This window comes from Canis lupus, chromosome 1 (genome assembly GCF_048164855.1).
Source record: "Canis lupus baileyi chromosome 1, mCanLup2.hap1, whole genome shotgun sequence".
Taxonomy (NCBI): Eukaryota; Metazoa; Chordata; class Mammalia; order Carnivora; family Canidae; genus Canis; species Canis lupus.
Window position 1 is genome coordinate 66814558 of NC_132838.1, and position 25819 is coordinate 66840376.

The 25819-nt window shown below is 37.5% G+C and overlaps 1 protein-coding gene across 3 annotated transcripts in view; it reads left to right on the forward strand.

Moving 5' to 3' along the window:
* The window catches only part of RSPO3 (R-spondin 3), an 83694-nt gene extending 59140 nt beyond the window's left edge, over positions 1-24554 (forward strand). For 2 of the 3 annotated variants that reach the window (XM_072833317.1, XM_072833337.1), the window contains exons 5-6: positions 22596-22765; positions 24196-24554. In XM_072833317.1, the coding sequence (XP_072689418.1) occupies positions 22596-22765; positions 24196-24231 (206 nt within the window). In that variant the 3' untranslated portion in view covers positions 24232-24554. Of the gene's footprint in view, positions 1-22595; positions 23817-24195 lie in introns of those variants that run through there. The other variant, XM_072833327.1, reaches the window with a different exon arrangement.
* The last annotated feature ends 1265 nt before the right edge of the window (positions 24555-25819 follow it).

The window sequence follows — 25819 nt, forward strand, 5'->3', positions numbered from 1 at the left end:
ATGTCCTGTGGCTTTTCAGGTTGACCCCACTGCCACCATATTCTCTAAAACCATTAGAATGGGATTCGTCTTCATTTTCCTCAAAATTTAAATATATGTGTGCTGCACAGTAATTTAAAATAATAGGTATGGAGTCAGAGAACTGGAAGCATCATCACCAACACATTTCTTTAACAAAGCCTGTTGGACAATCTAGTTTATTCTCAGGCATATTATAGGTTTCCATTTGAAGTGCTCAGTAAAATTGTCTTAGGCCAGTTTGCAAAAAAATATGACAGAAATTGTGTTTAGACTTGAGGAGGAGCTTTCTAACTTTGGGCAGCTTTATCTTACTCTTTAAACTGGCCATGACATCATATGAGTAAGGAACTCTTAGGCTTCATTCATTTATATTCCTGACTTTAATCAAGGATGCATGAAAATTTATTCAATCTTAAAATGTTTTAGTACTCCAGATTTTGCAGCACATTTCAACATGAAGTTATTTTCCCAGCTTACTGAAACCAATCAATGCTCACCTCACTGTCTTTTTGTCTATAATTTATTTATCTTATAATATACACATCTTCCAAGTATAAGAACTAATTATTGATTTGTGGTCCTTTATTGATTTGTGGTCCTACCCCTATATCTGTGTTTCTTATCTTCAACTATGCCTCATTTGTTTTGTTTTGTTTATTTGTCTAACTTAGAAAATAAAGGCCCTTTATTGAAGTACCTTTATCAAAGTCCCAAAGCACATTATTTAGTTTTTTCAGGGCAAGGGAAGATATGTATCTTGGTGAATACTGAAAATCCCAGAAACCCGAAGAAGTAAGAGCTTTGCTCATGGGAATTAAAGAATATGTTTGAAATACATTCAGCTGCATTACTTTCTTATATTGCATATGGCTAGTCTGGAGCTGGCAATTAGAAATTAGTTTTCAAATAATACTTCCTGATAACACTGATTATTTTTGTAAATGAGTACAAAGTGCTGGAAGATTTTATATTTTCTGATAACTTATTTTTTTAAGATTTTATTTATTTATTCATGAGAGACACAGGGAGGCAGAAACACAGGCAGAAGGAGAAGCAGGCTCCGTGCGGGGAGCCCGATGCGGGACTCAATCCCAGGACCCTGGGGTCACTACCTGAGGCAAAAGCAGATGCTCAACCACCTAGCCCCACTTTCAATATTGAATTGCCTAACAAACTCTTCTTCTCCCTGACAGTATTGCAAAGTTAACTTTAGCACACATCACAATCTATTCTAAATCATAGACTCCAAATTTATGAACTTAAGCTGATGTTTTTATTACTTAGCATGATTTCTACAGCTCCATATTAGTCTCAGTCTGAAAATACTAATAGTAGATCTAGCATAAAATCTGGATATCCTTAAAGACTGTATTCTTTAAGACTAGCTCACCAAATTGTCTAATACTGGCAAGTGAGGACACATTACATTGAATGAGGGTATTTTTAACCATATTCTCTCCAAAATTCATCTTAAATTGTTTCCTTATAAATATTGTGTATTTATCCTCAAAAATCATCTTTATTATTTTAAAACACTTATAAAGTGCCCATCTGAAGACGATATGCTCTTGGATACTTCATAATGTTAAACAGATGCAGACATAAAGACAAAAGCAAATTCCAGAGTATTTTTGCAGCCATGAAAAAAAGGGTTGTGACCCTAGTATTACCTTAACATTGTCTTGAGCATTTCATATTTAATTATAGTAGATTACTCACCAATATAATAAATATAGATTTATGAGATACTTTAATGTTCTGAAAACAAATGAAAACCACCCAAGAGGAGCTTTACCAACCCTGAGGTTGTCCAGATTGCATGGGCTAAGATTAAGTAGAAGATCATTCATCTCTAAGGGTCATGCAATTAATCTCAGAGTGGGAGTTAAAGCAATGACTAAGCAGAAAAGGAAGCTGAGGTACAAGCCTGTAACAAAAGGGGTAGGAGCTCAGTATCAAGAAACTTATTTCCTTTTTTGTGGATAGAACTAAAATACTTACTTCTTCCTATCAGCTTCTTTGGGTCCTAAAATCCTGCGTGACCATTCAAGACATGCTCACACAGGTAGAAATAAACAAGCTTTTAAGAGAGCAAAATGTCTTTTACTGTCTAAGGGGAAAAAAAAAAGCACTTTATCTCAGGAGTCACCAGAATGTATTTTAGGATAAATTTATGATAATCCAGGCTTTGGACAATGAGAAAGCTCAAGGCACAATTCAAAGAAGAAATATTCTACTCCAAGGTTTATATTATTTATTTGATTTCACATAAAAGTAAAAGGTCATCTTGAATTAGTTCAAGATGACACCTGTTGTGAAATATGAATTCCTTGTAGCTAAATTACTATACTTTTGATAATCCCTATGATTCCCTGCGGCAGCAAATTTTTATTTTCAATAAACACTACTTGCCCCCACAACCAAACCACTACTATTCTCAAATCTTCCATTATAAGTCAAGGCTTCTTTACAACGTGGTCCTTCCTAAATGGTAGAAGCTTACTCCAACTGGGGGGAATCATGACCCACAACTGGCCTGCCTTTGGTGGGGGGGGGGGGTTGATGGGATGTGCAATGGCTGACAAGGCTCATGAAGAGCGACTGCTAAGTCTGTTGCTCACGTCAGTGTTCCCACTGGATATTTTGCTCATTTCTTGGGAATTTAAAAGAATAACAAATAACCAACAAATCATCAAAAACTATAACATGTTACCCAATTCTTGGGACTAAGCCAACGAGACTAGAATCTTCTTAAATATCACAAATGTGGATTCTCAGCCTTCCAGCTATCAAATTGTACTAAATGCTCACCAATGGTAATTCTGTATCTCAGCTATATAGAAGGAGCACACTCAGCTGGTAGCTGTCAGCTATGAGGTTCTCCCGCTTTCTTAAACCCAGCTGGCTATGCAGGCAGGAGCCACATATTTGTCCCAAGACCGCAGAGAGTAGTACCCTGTCAAAAAGAGGATATGGATGGAAATGTGATCTAGAATTGATTTGAGGTTGACCCCAAACGTTCTATGGCAGTAATAAGTGCTTGTCCCAAGAACTTAACTCTGTGTTCCATTAGAATTATTGATAAGGTGTGGCTTATAGCACATAACATTAGGAATAAGTAATAAAAGCTGGGTGGAAAACTGAAACGCTGAAACGAACACAAAAAGTCTTAAAATTGTAAATTGAAAAGATTTGTGTCTATTTTCTCTCTTTTTATAACTTAAGAGAAATTTAAAAACTAAGGGAGAACAGACTCACAAGAAGCCAGACTTGTTACAAATGTGTTTTGTTTTTTCCTCAAAAGCCAGTTATTTAATGGCTGTCCAGGGGAAGGAGTCAGAGAGATCCAAACAGTGGTTTTTTTGTTTTTGTTATTGGGGTTTTGTTGTTGTTTGTTTTTTCAACAATAGAATAAAATAATGAATTTTATTACACTAGTATCAATCTCACAATCTGTGGGATACAGTCTTTCTTTGACTCATTTCTGAAATAGCCGTGAAGTGGGACATGAACCTGGTATCCATTTAATATTAATAATTATCTACTTAGCTGTTCCTCCAGGACTATGAGAGAATCTTTGTAGTTACCTTAAATCCACATTTCAAAATGTTAATTGATTGTATTTCACTATACAGATTTTTAAACAATAGATTATATATTATAGTTGACAAGTGGAGACATTTTGTAGAATTTGGGCTGAACAACGATTATAAATGTTACAGGCAACTCCTTGAGTTTCCCTGAGATAGACACACAACCTTCTTAATTACTAAACTCCTAACAAAATGTATGTCTTAAAGCAGTCTTACTTTGACACATAATTTCAAAAATAAAAGATAAATAATATGATTAAATTAGGGGCCACTTAGTTTTAAGTATGATCTTCAGAGAGTTCCCTAAAAGCCTGATAAATAAAAGCATGTTATAACTATGTTCAGTTATAAGTCAGAATTAATAGTAAAATATAGGTTTCTTACAAATTTTCAAAAAAAGAAAAACATGCTGGGCTGATATCATCCACATGATATGACATTTATTGCTTTCTATTAGATATTATATATAACAATACATACATACATGCATTATATATAATTTTACTCATTTCCAAAGGATGTTCATATTTTGTGAATTTTATCAATGAAATCAATAAAATATGTGGATAAACAAAATGCATATTGTTCTAGATTTCTAGATTTCAACTAGATTTTTTTTCATGTTATACTTCAAAAGTATGAAAATATTGCTGAGAAAGGAGCATCTGTGTCTTTTCACATATAACTTTTCTTGATTATTTTCTAGGAAGGCAGACTAAACATGCAGTTCTGACATAGTGCAGCATCCCATTTTGATTTCTGGTGAGCTCAGAAGCCTTCACCAGCTGAAAAAAGTCTCTGAAAAGGGCAAAACTTTCTGACCTCAGGAGGTTCTGATAGGAAGAACTGAAGCAATGAACAGCAAAAGTACAGAAAACTTTGGAATAAATTCCCCAAAGTTCTGTAACCACATTGGTGTGGGCGCACGGAGGAAGGCATAATTTCATTCTTAAAGAATCTCCCTGTTTTCACATTCTTTCATTTCTGTTAAAGCTGATCTTGCAGATGATATAGTCCAGATGAATTTCTGCTTAATAGGAACTCTTGTTCACAAATTGACACTGAAAGTGCATTCACCATATACGTAAAAAATAAAATGGCGAGGACCTATCTCATTTCACAATTTGGCTTATAATTTATCAGATAATTTTTAGGAGAAGCGCATTTTTGGTTCTAAGAAGGTTTGGATAGAAGGTATTAACTTTAAAAAAAACAGTATATGTTTCTTTTTGACACTTGACTGCCTTTGATCAATGTATTATTTTGTATCTTTCATCAATAAATTCAATTTCTCCAAATTTTCCAGAGTTTCCAGAGAGGAATTTAAGGTACATATGCTCTCTAATGGTCTGTGTGGACAAGTTAGGTGCTATTCATAACCAAGATGATCCATTTAGGTAACCTAGAACATTTGAATAGTAGGATCATGGTCTTCAAAAATGTCCCTGGCATATATTTATGAACTAAATATAAGAAAACCATTACAAAGTTTGGGCCTATAATAGTTTTCTATTGCTGCTGTTACTTACCAAATATTTGGAGTTTTAAACTACACAAATTTATCATCTTACAGTTGTATAGATCAGAACTATAGGTCCAATACAGGCTTAATCAAGCTAAATCAGGTGACCACAAGACAGTTTCTTTCTGGAGCCTCCAAGTGAGAATCCATTTTCCTGCCTTTGCCAGTTTGTAAAAGCTGCCCACATTTCTTGGGTCAACACCCCCCACCCCTTATTCAAAGTTAAAAATGACAGGTGAAGTCCTCGCAGAGCATCTCTCTGACCCCCCCTTTTGCCTCTTCTTTCACTTTTAAGGACTCATAATTAGACTGCACCCACCTGGGTGGCCCCAGATCATCTCTCCGTCTCAAAGTCAGCTGATTAGCAACCTTAATTCCATCTGCAACCCTAAGTCTCTCTTACCATGTAGAGTAACATATTCACAGGTTCCGGGATTAGGACACGGACATCTTTGCAAAGCTATTATTCTGCCTACCACAAGGCTGTTCCAGTAAAATAGGTCATGCTTCTTGGAAATCTGAAGGGCCCCCAATTTACATAATACTCTCTTAATGGACCGTTGGTAAGTGGTCACCAAGCCAAGGACAAACATTAACTGGCATTGCTCATTTTTATGAAGTGAACACTCAACCGTGATGATTTCCTTCATGAGAAATTGTTAACAGATTCAGCTAAGTCTGCCCAGTTCTTTCATTATTCTGTCTATGTGTCCCCTCTGACTATCTTTCACTGATTTAAAGAGGAAAGCTAATCCTTCTCATAAACAGACTGTAGAAAAATATGACTAACTCTATCACCCCTCACTCAGCATACATGTGTTGTGCATATTAATCAGAAGACAAACTGGAGCCCAGAATTTGAAAGCTGCATGCAGTGGTACCGTGAGTAAGTCTTGTATCCTCACTGCTCCCAGCTGGGGTGATGCAATGACGCCCTGCCTCATATAGGACAGTTTTATTTATTAGATCACATCATCACCAGAAAGAAAAGTTTTCTTTACTGAAAATAGCATAAAGAGACTGTGACAAAAGAAAAGTAAGTCTAATAAAACACTTTGTCCTACTAGAAAATTACTGTTTATGAATAAAATGGTCATTAAACTCTTCAGTTTAAGCCTTGTAGTATCACCACTCCCACTCATTTTGCTCTGCATGATTCTGACTCTGAACAACCTGTCTACTCATCCTTACGATTGATTTTATGTATTAAGTGACGGCTATATGCCAGGACCCATGCTAGATGCCAGAAGTGAAAATGATAAGGAAGATATACAAACATGTATGAGACTCATTTGAGAGTTCATAATTTAATGGGATAGTTGATTGTAAACAAACAATGGCAAAATAGATAGATAGGTATGATGTTCTGGAAACAAAGGAGGTGAATGATTATTGGCTCTTATAGAACAATTAGAATTTTTCTAACAAAAGAAGCTTTTCATTGAGGAGTGGTATCCAAGGCACAAAAACAAGAAAGAGCATGATGTGACCAACTAATCATGAGATAGGTAGAAGCAGAGGCAAATTAGAGGAAGAAAAAATGCTCGAAAAAATTTGGGAGTATAGGCACTAGGGAGAGCTTAAGAGAGAGAGAGAGAGAGAGAACAGACCAGCAAACTGTGGTATAAGAAGATAGCTTGTCAGCAAGGTGGAAAACATCTGGAAGAAAAAAAAAAAGCAATGTCCCTAGTTTTGCAAAAATATATTCTAGAGAAGATAAGAAGCTAGAACTAAATGAGAGCAAAGAGAGAATAACACATTTGAGAGAGATGTGAGAGGGAAGATTTTCACAATTTTACCAAAGCAATTTGGATTTGAGTGGGTTAAGGACTTCCACCAAAAGTCTTAAAAGCATTAAATTCCCTTGAGGTTTTACCCTAGTCAAATTAAGACTTTTTTTTCCCAAAAAAGTGACTTGATTCACTCAACTATTTCATATTTTCACAGAAATCACCGTCATCACCATCATTATTTTATGAGCTATAATTTCATAATTCTTTCCACTTTCTAAGTACTTACATATCATTTGTTCCTCATACTCACCCCAAATAGTGAGAATAACAGGACTGACCACTCTGACTTCTAAGAAGCCACAGAAAGTACTTCACTTAAGGTCACATAGGTGATAAGTAATATAGTCAAGTCTAAAATGCACATTTTCTGATATCCGTTTCAGATTTTTTTAATTTAATTTAATGCCACACCTATTTTTAAGCATACATTAAAAAAATAAGGTCTTGAGAGTTTAAGTAGCATCAGTCAAGAAAAGACAATGGCTGCTAAATGGTTTGACAGAGAATCAGACTCAGATCTAATTTCAAAGTCCAAGGTCACAGAAGCCATACTTGACTGCTTCCCTACGTACCTGCTAGAGAATTATTAGAGAAGACTTCTTGGAGAAAGCAGCCTCCAAAATGTGTCTTGAAAGATGTATGTAGGCAAGGAGTGATTTTCAAAATGCTTAACAAGCACATCCACGTATGAACCAAAAATGTCAAATAAATGCGCATAAAGAATACAACTGCTCACTTAACATGTGTTGTAAGTGATGGTGAAAATCATCTACGATCTAAATGATCCCCGAAATATTTGATGATTTTTAGAAATCACAGGTATCACTTTCCATTTGGACATAATCACACACCCATACCTAGACACATTCATACTTAAGGAAGACTGTCCAGAAGATACTTCGCGCTTAACTCCTCAAGGAAGGCTGCTACGGCTAAAAAGTACCAACAGAGTTTGCAGAGCTCTAAAGTGCATTTGATTAAAGGTGACCCAAAAGTATTGGAGAAAATTTTCCTTCTTATTCACCACCTTCCTAACCCCCAGAATAGCAGAAAGACAAACCAGCCAATCCTACTTCTGTCTTCCTTAAGTATTTTCGCTCCTCGGTATTTTTAATCACCTCTTGACTACTGCTCCTTTTCTTAAAAACTATCTGAAGATAAAGAAGGGATTTATATACAATCGATCACACGTTCCCCAGTCTACCTCAATATGGTCTTCTGGCACACAGGAAGACGGTTCACGTTGCTCAGAAAATAAATACAAAAAACATGGGTTATCAAAAAGTATTTATCTCTCTAAAACTTTTTTAAAATTTCAGTTGGCCTTTTTTTTTTTCACAAATCATCTTACTCAATTCTTAAATATTCAAACAAATCCTCATTTTCAGGGAGGTTGAGTAAGACACAGTTCATTCCTTCAGGAGTTGTCACAGTTTCTCTAATTTTTAGCTCATTTGTTTAAGTCTTTCCTAGGACTTTCTCTCTCCATTAATTGCATTACACATACCATTTGCTGTCCTCGCTACACCCTCTTAAATTGGGAGTTTCATCATACTACCCAATGGCCCTTTATTTGAGTAGAATTACACTGAAAGCAAAATTCAATAGATTACAACAAAAGCCACAGTCATTCAAAATCAAGGGGAAAATCAGGCTTCTGCGACTGTAGTGCCACTTCAAAAGCCCCAAGATTGGGTCAAGATGAGCCAGGATCATATTTCATTATTTTAAAAGGAGACTACATTCCCAATGCCACCAAATAAAGCAAATAAAGCCTGCTATAGAAGATAATTTAAGGAAGAAAAGGCTATTTTGCCATCTTTCAACTTTTCACAATCATCCAAAGTCCCTTCCACACTTCCTTCATTTCCCCTTTGCCTCCCTCTGACTCCCTCTGCTTGACTACTTGTTATTCTCCATTCTCAGAAAGTTATTGTTAGGCCACTGCTACCCAGTTTGGGACTGGGAGATGGCCCACATTCCCCACCTCAGTGAAACTTTAGGGCCCTCAAATCCCTGAAACTGTCCTAGAATTTGAATTTCTTTTCAAAGTAGAAGAGTAGGCTACATCTCCTTTGCAATCTGGACTTCTAAGGTCTCTTCTTGAAGCAGCCTTAGGGATATTCTCATTATTCATCATTGATTTGGTTCTAAAGATGATCTAAAACATGATAAGTCAAAATTATTTCCTTGCTACCATAATGTAGCTCTCTGGAGTGGGCTGTTGCCCCTAGAAGCCGATATTGAAACAGAAGTGGCTTACTGGCTGGCTCTATAATAATAAATGGCACTCATTAATACAAGTTGTTTGAGGGGTGCTTAGTTGGCTCGGTTGGCTTCGCATCCAACTCTTGATTTTGACTTGATTCATGATTTCAGGGTCAAGAGATTGAGCTCCGCATGAGGCTTTGCACTGGGCTTGGGGCCTGCTCGGGATTCTCTCTCTCTCCCTCTCCCTCTGCACCTCTCCCCACCACCAACCCCCATCTCTATCTCTAAGGAAAAAAAAAGACAAGTTGTTTGATTGAAATACTGAATAATCATGGCATGCTTGCCATGATATAAGAATAACATCAAAAGCATCTTTCTATATACCCGTCCTTCCCCAACTTTCCTTCAAATAAAATGATAGGCATGAAATCAGGAAAAAGAGAATATTATTTATCTTTCATTTAAGTTTTTCAACAAATATTTATTGAGTAGCTACTGCATACAGGATCTCGTTAAAAAAAAAAAAAAAGGCAGAGCAACCACTACACTCTTTGGAGCAATGGTAACAGTGCTTACCTGTGTACCTGTTAGGCGGGTCTCATACATTCAAGGTTCTCTGTGTACAAAATTATGCAATGAATGAATCAGAAACCCACTGCTAAAAGCCCCAATATTATCTACTTACCACCAAAATAACCTGTTCTGTGAATTGTGTTTCCTTGAAATATTTTTACAGAGAATCAAAATTAAGGTTGCATTTCTACAAGAATAAGTTCATCATTTTTGCAATTATTACTACATATTCCTAATATTACAAAAAATAATATAGTTCAATATCACCTTGACATATGACAAAAATGCCTGAGAATATAGATAAAAATTCAGTAGATAATCTATTATGGTACATTTAAGGACCCAGTCAAAACAATGGAAGGAAATGAACTAATTAGGAAATGAACTAGTAGGAAATTGGGCTTCCAATGATCACGTCAGTGTTGGGAGAGAAAGTCCACATACAGGAGGTTGTGTGTCCAAAGAATAAAAGTAATTCTTTAACTTCTTCTGCATTAATCAGATGCTTTTTAGAGGACCATATTCTGTTTTCCTCACAACATTTTGAAAGTTCTTGAAGAAAAAAGGAGGATGTAAGTGTTAATTTGACATATGGGAAACAACATTTGATAAGAAAATATTAAAAGTCATAGAGCCTAGCAGAGTCTGTTAATTTTAAAGGATCAATCTTCTGAAGAACAGTCATCATAGGATGAATCTCCTTTTTAGACTTGTTGAAAATTAAATGGTAAAACAAGCTTTCAGTCTTTGATTGATATTTTAAATCCACCAGAAAAAAATGGAACTTTTTTCATTTACAGTGGGAAGGAACCTAAAAATAAATATGTGCATATATAGTTATATATACACACAAACATGCACACATATTTGCTGCACATGTGCCTACCCTTCTAAGTGCCTTCTCTCACCCTAAAGCACATCAGTGCAGTGATAAAAGGAGTACAGTGAAAGCTATAAAATGAGATACAGTAAAATCTTACTAATCTGGCTTAATTATAGGGCCAAATATTTCTAGGTTAGCAAGCATTCAGTTGCCAAAATGTTTTCAAGAAATTAAACCAGTGTATTCCACTCAAGTATATGTAACCAGTATTGATGACATAATTATAAGGAGCTATCTCACTAGTTTTGGAAAATGCATGTGGAAAGTATTTCTAATTAGGAGCAGATATTTGCACCAAGAGAGCAGGATAAAAAGTACCTAAAGTTTGCATCATCTGCCATAGGTGAAAAATCCTGCTTGTGATCTTATTTACATTATGAATAAGATTTATTTATTACAAATTTTAATACAGTAGGAGCTAAATGAGATTTTTCCGTTTTCCAAACTAATTTCAGAAATCAATAGTTTGAGATAGAGTCGGTAACTAAAAAGCATTTTTTTAAAACCTGATGCAAGGTGAAAACATTGAGAATGTACTGAAAAAAAGTGAACTTTACATAGGTAATCAATAAATGGCTGAAAATATTAAATTATAGCTATAAATAAGTATGTGTGACATCTCTACTAAAAACATCCTGGAGTCACACATGCTAAATAGGAGACTTGGTAGTTGTTTTTCCTTCTGTGATTCCATATTACAGTTTCATTTCTTCCCCCCATAGAACAATAAAAAAGCTTCAAAGAAAAGAAAAAGTGGGCTGTGAATGAGAATTCAACATCAGAATCAACTAGTGCATAAAATGATGAAAGAGATTAGAATAATATCAACATTTCTGGGATAATCAATCACTGCAAATGTGTCAGCAAGTGTGAGGCCATCCCCTTCTGTCAATACAACCAAGTAGACAATTTGAGTAAGGGAAGAAGTAGAGCGCAGTCAAACATGGCTATCAACACTTCTCTTTCTGTCTCAGAAGAACAAAATTCTGAGGCAAGTTCTTGGAACAAACAGAAATTTATCCAAATGAAAATCAAATGATAAATGCCAAGAGAATATTCTTTCTTTGGAATTCTTTCAGTTCTTCGACTTAACCAGCTGGAATGAATTTTCAAGTAGCATTTTGTTCAGGCTTTTGAAATGAAGGACTTTCCTGTTAATTGGAAAGCTATATTTCATCAAAGATGAAGACAGTGCTCTCTTGGCTTAGTGATTCTCTTTAAAAAAGGGAAGGGGGGGAAGGCATTTGGTGGATATTTACACTAAACAAATTCCAGAGCATGTATTTCAAGTGTGAAGGACTGAACTGTGAACCTATATACCTAACTAAAGAAAAATGGGGAAAATTCAAATACCAATGTTATTCCAAGCTCTGCATGAAAACTTGCTATTATACAGTGCTCCCTCCTGAGAGGAATATGTAAGGACAGAAAAAAAATTTTAAAAACATTAACTTTCAGAATCAAATATTGATACAACTGAGGTTTATGGTTTTCTAAGGTAAATGAATGGGGTAAGTCACAAATTTAAGCATTCTTTATTGTGTTACTTTAATATGTGTTTTAAAGATGGGGGTAACATGAACTATCAACTCAGAAAGATTTAGAGCAAGAAAATAAAATTAACGAGGGAAAAAATATTTAGGACCCAGATTTTTCAAACCTAGCAGTTTCAACTTAATTGTCGATTAGTGATATGTTGAATACACATTTAAAATGCAAATTGACACAATCAGGCAAACTGATTTATCACAAAGAGCATGAAAGTTTGAAAAAAGAATTAATTATAATGTAATACTAAAGAAATAATGTAAAAAAATAAATAAATAAATAAATAAATAAAGAAATAATGTTTCCAGACTTCTTAAAGGAATAACTCTAGAAGTAGTCTGAATGACAATTATGTACTCTGCTTTAAAATAATTTAATAAGAAGACCTATTTATGATGCTATTTATATACTTTAGGTCTGGCAATATGTGTGCGATAGGAAATTTTTTTGTCAAAGAGGCTATTTTACTGGCCTTCTAAAATATTTGAATTGCTGCAATAGATTTTTCTTTAACTTTTTATTTAAATCCAATGTAATTAACATATCATGTACTATTAGTTTCAGGGGTAGAATTTAATGATTCATCAGCTGCAAATAACACCCAGTGCTCATTACATCACGTGCCCTCCTTACTGCCCATCACCTCATTCCACTATCCCTCCACCCCCCTCCTCTCCAGCAACCCCCAGTTTGTTTACTATAGTTAAGAGTCTCTTACGTTTGCCTCCCTCTCTGTTTTCATCTTAATTGTATTTTTCCTTCCCTTCCCCTATGTTCACCTGTTTTCTTCAATTCCACATATTAGTGAAATCATACGGTATTTGTCTTCTCAGCCTGATTTATTTCACTTAGCATTATATCCTCTAGTTCTATCAACATCATTGCAAATAGCAAAAAGATTTCATTCTTTTGGATGGCTGAATAATATTCCATTGAATATATATACACACACACCACATCTTCATCCATTCATCCATCTGTGGACATCTGGGCTCTTTCCATATTCTGGCTATGGTGGAATGCAATAGATTTTTTTTTAAAGATGATGTGAAAGAAATATTTGACATAAACATTCCACAGACTCACACACACACACATTTTTGTACCTCGAGTTACAAGCTGCTGGTCTATAGCAGCCGCCAGCATGAGCCTGGGATGGGCAATGAGGAGAGTATGTGGTTACTAAAAAGAGAAATACATCAATTCATCTTTTAAATTGTCACTAATAGTTTGAGAAGATGGGTCTAAGCCGAAAATTTCGGGGAGGACATTCATCAGGGCAACCAGGCAGGCTTCAGTGCTGTTTGAAATAGTGGATCCAGCCACACCATTATCTAAATTTCTGAAGGAAAGCAGTATACACATTAATCCCCCTATTTTAAGTTCATAAACAGTATATAAAACAATCAGAATATCATATGCAGAGTCATTTTCTCCATGAGAGACCAGCTGATACTCATTTCACAAACTGGCCATGAAATTCATGGCAAAAGTACTCGATTTGACTGGATTTAATAGGTGAAGCTTATCAGGACACTCACTGACAACAAGTGAAAATCAGAATAAGTTTACTTGCTTATCCAGTAGATACACTTATATAAGACCCAAGATCTAGTTCAAAGCACATTATGCAAACATACTTAGACCACAAAATTTTCAACATATAAATTAATGTGTGCGATTTAGCTTCCAAGAATCTTGTAATCTGACCTAATGTGGTGGATAGAATTTCAAAGTCAAGGATTTTTGCACTGAGAAAAAACAAACACAGAAATTATGCATGTCCAATGAACTTTTAACCAAAAGGTAGTGGATTCAAGAGAAAGAAGCTTACATAAAAGAATACGAAACTTAAAATAGTTACCTAAATAAAATGGTTCTATCAGTTGTAATGCCCTGCTATGTTTTTAAAATATCATAAAATAAGATACGGGATACTCTTTATATTTATAATGAGTAGATTGTAAATAATGCAAATAGTAAAAAAATAATAATAACTTTGGGTGCTTTCTCCTTCGTGCTTTTAACTATTGTTTTAACCCTGATTTATTTACAACAGGAAGACCTGCTCATATGCCCGGTATGCAATATCCAGCCTCTCTAACAGTTTCTTTTGTATTCTAGCTAACGTCCCTCTTCAGTGCAAGGAGTCCAGGCTGGGGTCTAGGCAGCAAAAGCAATGAGATGGAAAAGAGTTACCTCGGGTGAAAGGGCCATGGAAATTTCTGTCAGCACAGAACTAAAATTCAAAATTCCAGATACTGAATCTTCAGTGTGTAATGAAATGATCTAAACAACAGAGGGGAAAAGAAAATCTGTGAAGGCAAATTGAAAATAATCAATTTGTGAGGAAAGTCGTTGACTTGACAAAAGAGTTTCTTATGCGGAAGCAGATTATGAAAACAGAAGTTCTAAAAATTCATCATTGTTGATATCTATGATGTTTGCTATAAAATGAAATGATTTACAATAAGAATACCTTTGTGCCTCACTGGGATTTTTACATGTAAACCAGTACAGTTTCTCTCTTTCTCTCGATAACAAAAGTGTAACAAAATCGTGTCACAAAATGTAAAAATCTCTGATCTTTTTATGAGGATTTCAGAAACGTAGCAGGGATAGTTTAAAGGCAAAAATAACATCTCTAAGTTACATGTAAATGAGATAATAGGTAAATAGTGTCCAAAATTCACATATACTATATCCTGGAAAGGGGATGGAAATATTGCAAACTAAGTAGACAGTAGCGATAGGAAAGTAGAGGGGAGAGAATGAGGTGCTGGCTGGTGCAGACACAGAGCATCTCTTCCCAGATGGGTCCAAATGTCGAGGTTAAGGAAGTCTATTCTAAACCATAATTTCTACAAAACTCCGGGTCGTGTCAGGTTAGCCCACATGCTGTCCTCGCCCCATTCTTTTTCCTCAGTAGCTTCTGGTGAAGTAGAGCGAGGCCGTGTTTCTTGGTGTGCTCCTGGGGGTGGGACAGGGCCAAAGGGCACAGGGGTGAAGGGCCTCCCTTTCCCCAGGGTCAGAGGAAGGTTATAGTGAAGCCTGTAGACCTGGGGCTCTCACTCTCGCCTAGGAGTGCACCTGCTGCAGGGCCACCTGGGTGCTGTGGTCACTGAGCTGCGGACTCAAGTTTCAGTGCAGGTCGTGATTGCATCTCAGGGCTGTGAGATCCAGCCCCGCATCCCATTCTGGGTCTGCTTGATGTTCTTTCCCTCTCCTGTGCTCCTGCCCCTCCCCACACTCGCTCGCTCGCCCTCTCTCAAATAAACCTTAGGAGAAGGAGAAGGAGGAGGAGGAGGAGAAGAGGAAGAGTGAAGGAGGAGGAGAACAGGAAGAAGAAGAGAAGAAAAGAAGAAGAAGAAGAAGAAGAAGAAGAAGAAGAAGAAGAAGAAGAAGAAGAAGAAGAAGAAGAAAGAAGAAGAAGAAGAAGAAGAAGAAGAAGAAGAAGAAGAAGAAGAAGAAGGAAGAAGAAGAAGAAGAAGAAGAAGAAGAAGAAGAAGAAGAAGAAGAAGAAAAGAAGAAGAAGAAGGAGAAGGAGAAGAAGGAAGAGGAGAAGAGGAAGAGAAGAAGGAGAAAGAAGAAGAAGAAGAAGAAGAAGAAGAAGAAGAAGAAGAAGAAGCAGGAGGAGGAGGAGGAGGAGGAGGAGGAGAAGGAGAAGGAGAAGGAGAAGGAGAAGAGAAGGAGAAGGAGAAGGAGAAGGAGAAGGAGAAGGAGAAGGAGAAGGAGGAGGAGGAGGATGCCTGGAACCTACAAGTGTCCATTGAACTTTAATTCCCATGACTCTTACTCTTTTTAGAAACAGACCACCCTAGTCATCCTCACCAGGATTACTGCAACAGGCTACTAGTTGGGAGCTTACTGGGCAAAGAGGTTAGAAATAGAAGTCATCTAATCCAGGAAAAGGGGAGAGAGTGACGAAAGTGCCCCTGAAGAAGGGACACAGGGCAGAGAGTTCAACACATAGTCTGAGTTAGAGCAAGGGACGCTAGAGAATCCACTGTAGTGAATGCCTCGGACCTGAGGGATCAGTAAGCATAGTGGGTGGTGGTGAGTAGAGTGCTAGGGGGGCGAGGAAGCAGAGTAGGAAGCCATGGAAGTGAATGACAAAGTGAGCGGGAGCCAGGACAGGGGACCAGGACCCCGAGTGCCAGGCTAAGACACATGGGTTTGTCCACCGTCACCTCCTAAAATTCACACTCAGTGTCTTACAATCAGGACGGTTTCATTTCGGAATTCCCCAAAGAAGGTGACACAAATACATTGCATCTCTTACATGAGTCCTCTTCAACTGGTGGGAAAATGCTGCTTCGATCCTAATATATTGTGATGATCAGAACTATCTATCTTTGCAAAAATAGTTCAAGGTCATTTCCCAAATTAACAGCGTTCGGTAGAGTACTGCTTCTGTGCCCAATTATTTTTCGAGCAATAATTAACCAGAAGCATCTTGGAAGGTAAATAGAAATGCAATTAAATTAATTCAGGTATTAAAAACTATAGGGTCAATAATTTGGGTAGCTTTAAACTTCAATTTGGAGAAAACAGAAAACTGCTTACAAATCCATTGTTTCATATATTTTTGCTATATTTGTTATAAATTCCTAGGTTAGAGTAATATCAAGGAGATAAGTATTTCTATTTTATTTTTTAAAAAAGACCAAAGGTCTGAATGCATTTCTCAAGTTAAATCTTCGTGGCAGTCGGAGACCTGAAAAGGACTTTGGCCTTTCTGACTTCCAGCTGTGCTCTTTCCCTTTGGGTCTTTCTGTGTTAGTGCGGCCCCCATTCCGAAGCATCACAGGTGTATCCACATACCTGAGGGATCTAACTGCTAAAGAAGTTACACTGTAGCAATTTCCCCTCCTCTGCAAACTTTCTCCAGTGATATGTTAACTAAAAGAAATAAAAATAGGAATTTTCATCCTCTATACATAAAAATCAGGTCAATTCTAGATTTATGAATCATAAAATTAACCCCATTTTCACACCATTTGTGCTTTTTTTGAAGATATAAATCCATGCATTTCCAGTTGAACTGCATTCCACATCCAGTGAAGAGACCTAGCAATACATCTTATATTTTAGCGGCATATTTATTTAATTGGTTTTAGTTATAGATTCAGTGATATGTAGTCCTCTGTCTAGAGTGTGGGATTCATTTTCAGCTTTTTGAGAAAAATTATAACAGCTGGCCTTGGAAGTGGAGCTACTGAAAGCTCAATGGCTCCCCTTAGTGGTGTCCTGCAAGAAATTCAGCAAGAAATAAAGACGTGCGCAGACATCCCTAAACATTCAGAGAACTGATATTCACATTTTGAGTAATTCCTAACAAATAAGGTCTCTCTCTGATTCTAGCTAGGGAAGCAACTTTTTCATTTCTAAGCCTATCACATTTTCAAAGGTAACTTAGCATTTTCTATAGTTTTCATTTTTCTCTTAGAGCTTAAATAAGTAAGACATAATTTAGGAAAAATAATTCAGGACTGTTTCCTTCTCTCTTTGTTCTTCTCTACGTGTTTATTCCTTTTAGTTAATATTTCTATTTGAACACATTTTAAAAAGACAACCTGCCACTAATTTTCATTTCGTATTTAGGTGTCTGTTTCACAGGCACCTGATCAGAAAACTTGCCTTAAAAATTAGTAGCTACAGTATGTCAACAAAATACCATATATATAAATATACTAATTTCCATATTATTAATATATATTAATTTTATATCATTTATATATTAATTTCCATATTATTAATATTTTATATTAATATATTAATTTCCATGTTGATACATTAATTATATGTTATTTATGTATTAATTAGTATATTGATATATTAATTTCCATATATATGGAAATTATTGAGAAACCATGTGATCTGAAATAAATGTTGAGAGTATACATTTAAGGAAATTGGATCTCCTATTGGTCTATAGCTATCACTTCTAATTGTGGCTGCACATCGGAATAAACTCGGGGTGAACTTATTGACTACAGGTTCCTGGTCCCATCGTAACCTACTGAATCATAATCTCTGGAGGTGGGGCCTAGGAATGTGTATTCCTCAAAGCCATCCATGCCTGGGAACCTGGCCTGCAGAAGGCCCGAGGAGGTGCTTAGATAAATGCCCATGTATTTCTGTATTAATAGGAAATAATTTCAGCATCTCAAAAATATCAATCACTTGTCCAATTATGTGATACTGGTTTGCAGTGAAATCTTAAATAGTATGTGGCTAGGCTGGTCTGCACGGAGATTTTAGCTTTTTTTTTTTTTTTTAAGTTCAGGCTCAGCAATAAATACCTGTCACTGCCTATGCTCCCTCTATGGGTTCTAATTACCTACAAAAGTGTTCCTGAAACTGGAAATAAGGTCACAGGTCGGTGTATCATATTGGCCTTTTCTGAAGTAGTCACAGAAACACCCAAGTTCTGCCCTGCTCTCAGACTCTGATACTTGCTCTTTTCTGGTTTTCAGTATCACTGAGCATCGGGACAAACTCCCAACATGGCAATTGAGTCCTGCATATCATTCCAGCTTCCCTGAGTAATGTCCTATATTTAGACTGTGATCCAACCAAGGAAGTCTACTTTCTCAGTTCCCCAGATTCACCATGCCCTTGCGTGCCTTCGCTGACATGCTGTTCCCTGCCCGACATGCCCTTTTGCCCTCGCAGGCCTGGCAAACGCTCACTCGTTTTTTTAAGGCTCCAAGACATCACCCCATCCGGGGAGCCTTTTTCAGTCTGCCTTGCTAGAGGCTAATGCCTTCCTTGCTGTGCTCCCACTAGGAGCTTGTACATGCCTCTCTGCATTTCACCCTTAGCTTGTAACTATAATTATTGCTCGTGTCTCCATGTCTCATCTACATCCCCAAGTTGTAACACACTTTTTGGCATGGAGTAGAAGCTTAATCCATGTTTGTGTAATGAGTTAAAAACATTAATTTTCATTTCTCCTGTGATTAATGTGTGCCAGGCACCACGCTAAGTGCTTCACAAGCATCTCATGTAATCGTCACATTTAGCAAGTAGTAATGAGTTTTTAAAATTTTAAAATATCAGGGAGCTGATCCTGCAAGATACTAAGGAATTGCCAAGAGTCACCCAGCCGGTTGGTGGCAGACCCAGAATCTGAGCACTGTGCTTTTCCGGCTCTAAAAACAACAATCTTCAACAAACATTGCACCAGAAAGGCTCAGGTCGTACTTGATTCCTCGTGGATGGTCTCTATCCAACATCGCCCTCCTACCTAGAACATGGGGGGGGGGGGGGGATGATGAACATTCTTTTAATCCCGAGGACACTCTACAGCCCAATTCTGGTGCATGTGCGCCTGTGGACGCGTGCATAACCCGCAAATGACGAAACACAAACACGTATGTGAGATTGTAATGTTTGCTTGGTTTGCAAACTCCCCAAAAGAAGCGTAAACAACCATTGACCACTGCAATAAAAAGTCATCAGAATAGAGAGAGAAGTCCCCTTTAATGAAAACCTTACAAAATTTCCCAAATCGCACGTGATTTTTAGTGGGCTTCAGCCACTCTCCTGCATTTCTATTTTATTTCTTGGACGAGAGGAAAATAGATTATTTATGCAAAAGGGTAGTTAGTGCTTCCAACCACTAACACATGGTGTGTAAAAAATAATAATCCCATTTTTCTATTGTGCAATAGCCCTCTGTTGGGCAACAATAATGTACAATGTGCTAGTTTCCTGTTCCTTTACTAGAGCTCCCCTTACACTCACCGCCCAGACCAAATAGTTATTCCTTGGATAATAAAACTATAATACTAAGTTTCATGCTACTTCCAAAAATGTTTCTGCCTGTCTTAAGAAATAATCATATCAGTTTGCTAATAAGCAGAAATGCACTGTAAGCTGAAGTATATTGTCACGTGTGGCTAAAAAACGTATAAATCAATCTGTGGCCAAGAAAGAAACAATATATTCCTTATGTGTTCAGAATATTATGGTTAAGATCACAGCTGTAAGATGTTGGACCATCATCAAGAGAACAATGTCAAACACTGAACTTTTGGATAATTTCCACAAAAATAACATGTTGTTTGGGGTCAGTAGTTTTTTATGGAACTTTGGAATAATTTTCACTGACAATTTTTTTAGAGTTGAACTTGAACACCTCCAAAAGCTTCTTGAAATGGAAATATCATGTAATCTAACCTTTGCAGCCATGTCCTTCAGAAAACCAGGCACATATCATGAAAACCAGCATTTCTCTCTCACCTTGTATGGTTTCATGAAAATTAAATTACGCTGCATATTCGGGAAGGTAAATTTACCCTTCGGTTTTCTCTGTTCAGTTATCAAGTTCAAGTCAACACTTTAAATGTGTTGTAATTAAAGCCAGGATGAGAAAAGAAACAAGCAACAACAACAACCAAAAAAAAAAAAAAAAAGGATTCCTTCCACAGAAATTTTATCAATCCAGCAAATTCTTTCAAGTGAAAAGAATAATGGAATTGGTCAACCAGTGTACAAATAGTTCAGCTCCAGCCATCATAGCCAGCTCTGACATTTTTTTGTTCATCTCTACATACCAAAAACAATTCGACTGATACTTGTGTGACAGTGGTACGAAGTCTCATTTTTGTTAGCTGCCTTTTTTAGAGTCCAGAATATGGAGGTGCATTATGTTGGGCCCAACAAGGCAAGTTTTCATAAAGTAGTTGGAAGGTTTTATAAATATAGTCTCAGACAAAGCTAGTTGTGGCATAAAATCATTAATCCAAGGAGATTTTGTTGGCCCGAGATACATGTGCAGTATTAATAATATTGCTCCCTACGATTCTGTAACCTGAGCTCAAGAAGCAGAAAGCCAAACCACTGAGTTCAATATTTGCAGCCTATTTCAGGACATGAAAATATTTCAGTTCTCGCATACAAATAAATTCTCCAAAATGCTTTGTCCAAAATGATTTTTTGTAGACAGATACTAATTTCAAACTTTACATGGCTCAGCCTGTAGGGAGGGATGCACATTATCAGAATTGGTCCCACATCAAGGAGTAGTCGGTTCCTAGTTTTCATTTCCTAAAGATATTGATTCAATCCAGTAATTCCTCATTGGGAATATATATATATATATATATATATATATATATATATATATATATATAGCGGTGGATGTTACAAAAACCAGGCCCTCAGAAATTATTTTGCACTGTTGACTATATAGTTATAATGTTTACATGAGAATAAAATACCTAGGTGATTTGCTGTCTATAAATAAATGAAAACAAGAAGCAAGACAAGAAAAATAAAAAAGTAAATGAAAACAATCCATCCAATTTGGTGCAAGTCTGGTGCACTCTGCTCAAATTACTCTCTTCCCCTAAAACTCTTAGCACTTTCCTGATGCCAACAGAATGAATCTCAGTTCTTCACCCCGGCTCCAGTCTACTTTGCGGTATGCCTTCCCACATCAGATCCTTTAAAGTCGTGTGGATTCCACTTTTTAAAATAACCCCGTACTGTGAACCTGATGTGAATCCATGCCTCAAACCCAGTTCAAGATGAGGGTTGTCCACGGAACCCAGTATATATCCGATAAATACTCACTCACTTGAGTAACAGAGATGCAATGTTCCTGCCCTCACAGCTGACGGCGTAGGGTTATTGATAAGTTATAGTTACCACCGCTCCGGCATGTGATTGCAGAGGAAATCAGTTTCACCATATAAACATTTGTGCTGAAATAAAGTACAGTTAGGGACGCCTGGGTGGCTCAGTGGTTGAGCCTTTGCCTTCAGCTCAGGGTGTGATCAGTCCCGCATCGGGCTCCCCACAGGGAGCCTGCTTCTCCCTCTGCCTGAGTCTCTGCCTCTGTGTGTGTGTGTGTCTCAGGAATAAATAAAATCTATTTTTTTTATTTTTTTTTAATTTAAAAAAAGAAAGTACAGTTATCCTGGTATTCACATATTTGTTATGTAAAGCAACTGCCTTTTTGTAGATGGCATGCGGTTATATCAGCAGATTGCAAATCTGTAACTGCTCCTTGGAAATTTTGAATACAAAGTCATGTCTTAAACAGGAGCCAGATAACATAATATACAGGTCAAAAATCCCTTACATGGCAAGAAATCTTATCAAAACTTTATGTAAAATACTCATAGGCTAACTATTATGTAAAATAATCACCAAACGTTAAGTATAGAACTCTCTACTGTTCAAAACTACTGTATTATTAATTGCTTCATTATATTTTGTGCTCCACGTTCACATTTCTGGAAATGTAATACAGATTTAATGAAAAGTAGCTGAGTGAACCATTTAAATAGTAGGTACTTGGTACCTATGGGTATGATAGGCAACCTAAGAGAAATTTAATTCGGTTTTTTTTTCTTTCTTTTTTTTTTTTACGACTTAGAATAACCAAATAGAACATGATTGAATGTATTTTTAAAAGGTGTCTTCTTTCATTTCAGGAAAAAAAGGAAGGGAGAGGAAAAGGAAAAAACCCAATAAGGAAGAGAGTAAGGACGCAGTACCTGACAACAAAGGTCTGGAACCCAGCAGAGAAACCCCGGAACCACGAGAAAACAAAGACAAACAGCAGCAGAAGAAGCGAAAGGTCCAAGATAAACAACAGAAATCGGTATCAGTCAGCACTGGACACTAGAGGGTCCCATGAGAGCGTTGTAAACTCAGATGCTGCTATCTCAGCCAGATGCCCAGGACAGGTGCTCTAGCCGTTAGGACCACAAATGGACAACGTGTCAGTTACTGCTCAGTCTAAACAACATTCCAAATAGTCGCTATACTCTTCATACAAGCATAGTTCACAACAAAGAGCCAAAAGTTCAAAGAAGGGATGTTTTCAAATGGTTCTCTTACGTGCTTCTGTGCATTTCTAAGAGACGAGAAGTTTTGTACATAATGACCGATAGGCTGTAAGATGTACAGCGTCACGATGACATCTGGAGAAGCAACATCTTTTCCCTATAAAAATAAGTTTCCAAGTTACTGCTTTAAGAAGCGAAAGATAGTTGTGCAAACTCAGAGACGCAGTATCCCTTCAGCGCAAATAAGAGATCAGGGAAGAGGAACACCTTTCAAAGAACAGTGTCGTTGTGTCCAGGAGATCTAGAGAGTGCTCAGATATTAGGGCCTGGCCTTGGGAATCCTAGGAGTGATCACCGCAGGAACACCTGCTTTCAGATTGGTTCTATCGCCCTCACCCTGTCCTTCCGCAGGAAACGTGAGGGCGTACACCAGAGCTAAGCATCCTGTCCGGGAGTGGAGAAGGGCACAGTGTGGAAGACACCGTAGCGCTGGAGATGACTTCTGGGCCTCACAGAGCTGTGAAGGGTTGGGATTACCTGGAACAGGTCTCCAGTCGATGTCAGCACTGTGCCGTTCAGCCTCTGCTACCCCCTGGGTTCTAGAAGTCTGTAAACATGTACCTATAACTTCCAAAAGCAAAAATCATACTTACTAGAAGAAAATTCTGATCTCATAGAAAACGAGAACTAGAGCAAAGGAGACTAGAACATGTTTGCAAGGTCGTGTGTTTTCGGAGGGAAAGACGATTTTAATTACCTGCTTCATGGTCCACCTGGAACTAAAAGGGATACTACTTTCTAACAAGGTGTATCTAGTAGGGGGGAAAGCCACCACAATAAATATATTTGTTGATAGTTTTTAAAGCTTTGTTCCTTTTGTTTCATTGCTTGTTCTTTTGGCAAATTGTCACTCTTACAGACTCGTGAACTAGGAAACAGGATTCTGTAGCCTGTGTAATCTGAACATATTACCCTTTCTCAGTGTTTGCTTTTTGGAATCCACCTTTATGGAAGTAGGTAGAGATTTACTTAGAGGACATTAGGAGATATTTATTCAACTTTTCTCTTAATCAACAAAACTCTAATTATAGATGCGTAGGCCTCCCGAAATGATTTCACTGCCCCCCCCACCAACCCCCCCCTCCCCGCACCTCCTTCTTTGCTTAGAAATGATCCTCTTTCCTTGTATGTCAGTTCCTCTGCATCTTGAACATTTGGCCTTTTCTTCTCCATATTTTCTCAGTCTGTGGATCTCTTTTGGGGATTGAAGTCATCCTAGCTGAAGGCCTCGCCAGTGTTTCACAGAGGACACAGCCAGCCCGGGGCAGGACGAGGCATCTCTGAGCAAGCGGCACAGCATCTCGTGGCACACCTTGGCCTTCCTGTTGTAATGGAAGGACGCACAGCTGCTCTGCCCACTACACTTCCTAGCCCCCTAACGATCGATGATTCCTGAAGAATTGGCAACTCAGTCTGGCTTCTGGCTGCCTATCTCTGGTCACTCTTTTTCCACCAACTGTACTGTTCACATGAACTGCTTGGCTTAATTCGTTTTCCACTTCTCTTGTTGTCTTCCAAGATATAAAATTTTTGAATGATGCATTTCTGTTTCTTACTTTGGTGTTTTCTTTCCTAGTCTGCATGAGACGAGTGTTTCAACTAACTAGATCTAGTCCCAATGTACAAAAATGATTCTATTTTCAACCACAACTTATATCGCCAAGGAGAAATAAACCTTTTTCTACAAAACTATATTAAGTGGAAGTAGATTCCCATGTTCTAGAACTTTTGGATGGTTTCAGACTTCATCTTTGTCCTCAGTCTTATCTAGTCAAGCATAAGTGGCCAAATTATTCATCTCTTTCTATGTCAATCATTGTCTCCATTCTTTCAAAAAGCAATTACCAGGAAGGTCTGTGCCTGTTAACGCAGTGCTGGAAAAAAAGTCAAGTTAACCAGGACCTAAGGGTGGTGGCAATGACTATCAGTCTTCCTGTGTGTTTTGACTCAAGACTTTTACCCTGAGGTCCTCCAGAAAACAGCAGATAATCTAAACCCTTGATGTAGCACTTAAATAAAGGTAGAATTATTACAAAGGGGAAAAAATGAAAATTAGCATTAATATTCCTAGTTTGGGTGAAATATAAATGAAGACAAAGATAACATCAATTTTAAATGTACCTGTAATAGATCTTGAGGCACATGGAAACAGTATGATCTTCAAACTGGCAGCCTACTCAACCCCGAGCAGAAACTCACGATCAACTTCTGTACATTTCCCCCACCAGTCATCGAAGGCATTAACTTTCTGCTCTGATTATGTTCCTGGGATCTGGTGACCTGTTGGTGGTAATGGATGGCTGGTAAATTCTTGGTTCAAAGAGAATCGCAAGAGTGCAGCGACTGTCAATCTGTGTCTGATCCACACTCCTGGCCTCCAAAGTCCACTCTATGACTGAGGGGAGGTCCGTCTTCCATCGTCAAAGTGAGGTTTCAGCCCCAAATGTTAACCACTGGCAAATCACCTGAGTGCTCTGGGCTCCCATTTTCCTAAGTGCAGTGTGAGAGAGGTGGGCTGGAAGTGATCGCTGGCGGGGAGCATGGGATCCCTCTCTTAGTTCGGGGTGATGCCCTCATGAGTCATCACCAGTGACAGTGTCCTCCAGGTTCCTCAACTCTGCTCTTTCCCCAAAGTGAAAATGTATAGGCTCATAAAGGGTACAGATTGCACTCTGATGTCATTGAATTACAAACTGTTCACGTGAGAGGTTATTAAACTATTGAAACGAGTAACACTGAGAAGGAAAACAAGGAATATGTCAATACAAGTAATGCAAGGAAGGTTTCAAGATATCCTCACAAAGGGA